The 6000-nt window shown below is 53.0% G+C and overlaps 1 protein-coding gene across 1 annotated transcript; it reads left to right on the top strand.

The window, feature by feature from the left end:
- The first annotated feature begins 231 nt into the window (after positions 1–231).
- LOC133046295 (cathelicidin-5) lies at positions 232–2117 on the top strand. Its single transcript, XM_061129217.1, has 4 exons — positions 232–432; positions 1047–1154; positions 1316–1387; positions 1989–2117. The coding sequence occupies exons 1-4, from the start codon at positions 232–234 to the stop codon at positions 2088–2090; spliced, it is 483 nt and encodes a 160-aa protein (XP_060985200.1). The 3' UTR covers positions 2091–2117.
- Positions 2118–6000: the final 3883 nt, after the last annotated feature.

The raw sequence follows: 6000 nt of genomic DNA, 5'->3' as shown, positions 1-6000 counted from the left end.
TTGTAGGAGATGGAGAAACCATTTCTTCACCTTGCACAGAAGACAAAATTCACTTGCTGCCCTGCAGTCCTGTGAGGCAACAGCAGGGGCTGAGGCAAGTCCAGCTCACACCCTGGGAGAAGGGCAGGGATGGGATGGGTCAGGAAGGCTCCTGGTTGAGCCTTTGCATCAGGGCCCAGACTGGGCATAAAAGAAGGGTCCCTCGGGCTGGGAGGAGGCAGACTGGGGATCATGGAGACCCAGAGGGCCAGCCTCTCCCTGGGACGGTGGTCACTGTGGCTACTGCTGCTGGGACTGGTGCTGCCCTCGGCCAGCGCCCAGGCCCCCAGCTACAGGGAGGCCGTGCTTCGCGCTGTGGATCAGCTCAATGAGCAGTCCTCAGAAGCTAATCTCTACCGCCTCCTGGAGCTAGACCCGCCTCCAGAGCAGGATGTGAGTTGGGGAGGGGGCTGAGCCATCTCCCCCCAGCCTTGGTCACATTATCCCTCCCTTCGCTCAGGCTGTACCTCCTGTCAGGAAGGCACTTTGCCCTCTAGGTGGCTCCCACCTCTTCCAGAAAACCTTCCCAGACCTGGGTCCCCTGCCAGCCCCAGGCTTCCTGCCTTAGCATCTCTGCTGTGGGATCAGGCGCCCTGCACACCTGGCTCCCAGGACTTCCGGGAGCTCCAGGGATGGAGGGGGTCACAGGCTCTGTGAGGTGACGTCCCTGCTGAAGCCCCTCTGCACTGCGGTGTCTCCCTCCCAGGGAGGCCTCTGTCAGCCCGGACGTTCCAGGTACAAGGGCTCTCCCTGCAGGCGGCCCTGACCTCCCTCAGCCCCTCTGCGGGGAGGCGCTGCCGTCAGCGCTGCTGTGCGGTCCGCTCCTGCTCTCTGTGAGCTCGTGAGGCCAGGGACGGGCTCTGTCCCTCCCCTGGGCTCCCAGCACCAAGCCCAGGGCCGGACACGCAGGGGACTGGAGAGGCTGCCGTCTGGGTGGGGGCAGGGAGACAGATCAGAGAAGGAAACATGAGCCCGAGTCCAGTCTCCCCACTTTGATCTTTGACCAGGTGGAGGACCACAGTGCTCGAAAGCCTGTGAGCTTCAGGGTGAAGGAGACCGTGTGTCCCAGGACAAGCCAGCAGCCCCCGGAGCAGTGTGACTTCAAGGAGAATGGGGTGAGCCTGGGGGCTGGAGGCTGAGGGCTGGGATAAATGCTTCTCGGGGAGCTGAGCAGGGGCCTTCAGGGAAGATCTCCAGCCCCTGGGGTGTGAGGTGAGGTGAAGCTGGGAGGTTATGACCCAGGGTTTCCAGTTTTACCTGAAGCCTCCCCTTCCAGCTGCTGAAAGAGTGTGTGGGGACAGTCACCCTGGACCAGGTTGGGAGCAACTTTGACATCACCTGTGCTGTGGTGAGTGACCCCTCCTGGGTTGCGAAGCATCTAGGGGGTAGTGTGTCAAACATCCTTTGGACCAATGACCCGCTGCCCCATCCAGGGCAGAGAAAGGCCCTCCTACCCCGGCCCCTCCCTCCCCCAAGCCCCAGGTCTCCAGCCCTGGGGCTGCGTCCCTTAGAGCGGTGGTTCTCTACTGGAGTTCCTATCTGGGAACTGACAGAGAGGCAGATTCTCAGCCCCACTGAGACCTCCTGAATCTGACTCTGGGGTGGGGTCCAGCCATTTGTATTTTCAGAAGGCCTCCAGGGGATTCTGACTGTGCTGAAGTTTGAGAGGCACTGACTTGAGTCATGAGCTGTCAGCCCCTGCTGTTGTCCAGCTTTGCTGGGATGGGCTTGTGACCCCAGAAAGCCCTATGTCATCTGTGGGCCTCAGATTCCTCATATGTCTGTGGTGTGGAGATTCAACCAGAAGCTCCAACGGTTGCAGCCAGAGGGTGCCTGGGCCCTAAAACCTCCTGAAGTTGCCCAGTTAGTGGGGATGTCCAAGTGGGGAGGGTTTTGGTCTTACCCCGGGTCCCTCCCTCCACAGTAACCTGTTTCTTCTCGTTGCACAGCCCCAGAGTGTCAGGGGACTTCGAAGGCTGTTTAAGAAGATAGTACGTGGTTGGAAGAGGTATGGCCCAATTATTGTCCCAATAATCAGATTAATTGGGTAAATTGTGGGCCCAGGAAAGAATCCTAAGGGTCTGCCGGCCCTGGTAAAGACTTCTGGACTCTGAGAAATAAACTCTTGTGAGAACAACTTCCTCCAGGCCTCAGTTTAAATTGTCTCCCCTTCTCCCACTTATCATGACTGAGTTGTTTACTCTGGGAGGCCCTCTGTGTCGGGTGTGTGGATGTGTGTGTGTCTGTGTGTGTGTTTTTGTGTGTGTATGTGTTTGATCACTCCTGTATGTGTATGTGTGTGATCACTCCTGTGTGCTTGTGTCTGTGTATGTGTGTATAATCACTCCTGTGAACACAGAGAAACATGAGGCCCCTGCTCCTTCCAGGAGGGCACAGGGGAGGCAGCAGCCCCAGGAGCTCGAGGACAGCATCTCCACCCTCGGGTCCCTCCCGAACCCTTCACCCGCCCCTGCCCTCCTCCTCCAACACCCAGTAGGACGTAAGGAGACCTGCTGTGTGTGCAGTGTTGGTGGGGCTGCTGCTCCAGCTCACGTGGCGCTGACAGTCCATGAAGGGCCAGGATTTTCACCTTGTTAAACACTCAGAGTCACAGTTAGGTCTCAGGGATAAACCTGCAGGTGCAATGCCCAGGACGTACCTCTTGCCCTCAACAGTCTTAATTTTGAAATAGCCTATCCCTCCTGGCTTTTCCTGTGGCACTGAGACACATCACTCTCTCTTCAGCTGGGTCCCAGGTTGAAGTGGTAGGCTTGTGTTTAGGGATCAGTTCAGTTCAGTTCAGCCGCTCAGTCGTGTCCGACCCATGACCCACAGAATGCCAGGCCTCCCTGTCCATCACCAGCTGCTGGAGTCCACCCAAACCCATGTCTATTGAGTGGGTGATGCCATCCAACCATCTCATCCTCTGTCGTCCCCTTCTCCTGCCTTCAATCCTTCCCAGAATCAGGGTCTTTTCAAATGAGTCAGCTCCTCACATTAGGTGGCCAAAATATTGGAGTTTCAGCTTCAACATCTGTCCTTCCAATGAACACCCAGGACTGATCTCCCTTAGGATGGACTGGTTGGATCTCATTGTAATCCAAGGGACTCTGAAGAGTCTTCTCCAACACCACAATTCAAAAGCATCAATTCTTCTGCACTCAGCTTTCTTTATAGTCCTACTCTCACATCCGTACATGACCACTGGAAAAACCATAGCCTTGACTAGATGGACCTTTGTTGACAAAGTAATGTCTCTGCTTTTTATTTTTGTCTCTGCTTTTTAATATGCTGTCTAGGTTGGTTATAACTTTCCTTCCAAGAAGTAAGCGTCTTTTAATTTCATGGCTGCAATCACCATCTGCAGTGATTTTGGAGCCCCCAAAAATAAAGTCTGACACTGTTTCCACTGTTTCCCCATCTATTTGCCATGAGGTGATAGGATCAGAACCTGTGGTCTTAGTTTTCTGAATGTTGAGCTTTAAGCCAACTTTTTCACTCTCCTCTTTCACTTTCATCAAGAGGCTCTTTAGTTCTTCACTTTCTGCCATAAGGGTGGTGTCATCTGCATATCTGAGGTTATTGATATTTCTTCTGGCAATCTTGATTCCAGCCTGTGCTTCCTCCAGCCCAGTATTTCTCGTGATGTACTCTGCATATAAGTTAAATAAGCAGGGTGACAATATACAGCCTTGACATACTCCTTTTCCTATTTGGAACCAGTCTGTTGCTCCATGTCCAGTTCTAACTGTTGCTTCCTGACCTATATACAGGTTTTTCAAGAGGCAGGTCAGGTGGTCTGGTATTCCCATCTCCTTCAGAATTTTCCACAGTTTATTGTGATCCACACAGTCAAAGGCTTTGGCATAGTCAATAAAGCAGAAATAGATGTTTTTCTGGAACTCTCTTGCTTTTTCGATGATCCAGCGGATGTTGGCAATTTGATCTCTGGTTCCTCTGCCTTTTCTAAAACCAGCTTGAACATCTGGAATTTCATGGTTCACATATTGCTGAAGCTTGGCTTGGAGAATTTTGAGCATTACTTTACTAGCGTGTGAGATGAGTACAATTGTGTGGTAGTTTGAACATTCTTTGGCATTGCCTTTCTTTGGGATTGGAATGAAAACTGACCTTTTCCAGTCCTGTGGCCACTGCTGAGTTTTCCAAATTTTCTGACATATTGAGTGCAGCACTTTCACAGCATCATCTTTCAGGATTTGAAATAGCTCAACTGGAATTCCATCACCTCCACTAGCTTTGTTCGTAGTGATGCTTCCTAAGGCCCACTTAACTTCACATTCCAGGATGTCTGGCTCTAGGTGAGTGTGAGTGATCACACCATTGTCGTGATTGTGACCCATTGTCTGTGTCGTGGATGGTACAAAATTTACACCATTAAATACAAGCATCTTGTCCATCAGGGTGAAGAGCTCTGCATGAGGGTGTGAGAGACAGGGTGACACACAGATCACATGTCTACTTGCCTGTGTGTTTCAGACACTGCCCATGTCCTGCCCGCTCCCCATTCTCTAGCTGACCTTTGCTCTGGGGCAGACTGGAAGCACCTGGGGAGTTTGAATCCAGGGAGCAGCTTCAACTAACCACTGAGGGGACTTGATGGAAAAACACCTCTTCTTCCTCCCCCCTTGTGTGGCCCACTCCCAGAAGTGTCACACCTCTGCCTGAGGTCCCCAGCCTCAGGTCTGTCCTGTCTGTCCAGTTTTGCATCAGTGTTGACCATATGTCCCTTGCTATGGACCAGGCCCTAAACATGCATATGTGACCACTGATAGCAGAAAGGAAATGATGTAAACAATTTTTCCATCTCAACCTGTGAGAAGGAGACAGAACTGGTTCCGGGCAGAGGTCTGCAGGCCTTATCAGTGCCTTCTCCAGTGATTGGTGAGATAGTCTGCTGCTTGACCTTTTTGACCTTTTACCTCTGAGAAAATAGGTAGCAGACTATTTCATGAATGGCACTGAGCATCAGTTCACGGCATGCTTGGCTTGTGTCCTCTCTGCACTCGGCCTGTGGATGTGACTGTGAAGGGACAAAAAAGCCCGGCCCCCACCTCAGTCAGTCCTAAAGCAGGGGTGCACTTTCAGTTCCAGGGTTTTTGTGGGTGAGGCTGAGGCTTGTCTCGAGGTGAGCACCTCTCTGCTCAGCTCCTTCCTCTTCCCTCTCCTCCCCTCTCCCTCCCTCCTTATGACCACCCCCCTCAAAGTTCACATGCCCCTTAATTTCCTGCCGAGGTCCTGCTTCTAGAGAACACAGGCTGTGATGACAGCAGAGCAGTGCAGTGTCCGTCCACTCGTCTCAGACAGGTCAGGTATGGGGCTTGATGTGCAGATAAGAGAGAAGGGCCTCAGGAGTCCAGGGTGGTGGTGCAGAGCAGGGTGGGGTCGGGGCAGTGCAGTAAGCCAAGGGGCATTGAGGGTTTCACAAAGTGGTCGGAGTGGTACAGGAGGTCAAGAGGCCCATAGAGTTGGAATTTCAGTAACCATGTGTATTGCTAGCTATTTTCTATTGTAATCATCTCCCTTTCCTCCTCTGACTTGGGAAAAGGATACAGCTTGACCAAGGTGCCTCTGGGGCAATATCTGGGCTGTGTAACCAGATTTCATAAAGCCCAACTTTCTTTCTTTCTCCAAGACTGAGTGGGCATCCAGCACCGTCCATCCAGGCTGCCATCTTCCAAGGCAGCCTGGCCAAGCCCCCAGGGGTCCCACAGGGCAACTGAGTCCACAAGCCACCCCAGGCCTCCTGGGCACATGAGGATTAGAATGGATTAGTGATGCTGGTGATGGATTAGAATGGGCTTCATGGTCTCAGGACTCCTCTGTCCCTTGGGCACACTGTTTCTCCCAGCTGTGCTCTCTTGTCCTGCCAGTGGCCCCCACTTCCCCCCCGCCCCCACCGGTGTCCAACCAGAGCACTGGGCAGCGAGTCACTGAGGTCAA

This window comes from Dama dama, chromosome 24, assembly GCF_033118175.1.
Source record: "Dama dama isolate Ldn47 chromosome 24, ASM3311817v1, whole genome shotgun sequence".
Classification (NCBI taxonomy): domain Eukaryota; kingdom Metazoa; phylum Chordata; class Mammalia; order Artiodactyla; family Cervidae; genus Dama; species Dama dama.
Note: the sequence above shows the minus strand (reverse complement) of the source record. Positions and strands in the feature narration are given on the sequence as shown.

Bases quoted from the DNA above. Each gene is read 5' to 3' on its own strand.
- LOC133046295 (XM_061129217.1), top strand. From the start codon at position 232: ATGGAGACCCAGAGGGCCAGCCTCTCCCTGGGACGGTGGTCACTGTGG. The intron at 433-1,046 runs GTGAGTTGGGGA...ATCTTTGACCAG, and splicing joins ACCCGCCTCCAGAGCAGGAT to GTGGAGGACCACAGTGCTCG. The intron at 1,388-1,988 runs GTGAGTGACCCC...CTCGTTGCACAG, and splicing joins TTGACATCACCTGTGCTGTG to CCCCAGAGTGTCAGGGGACT.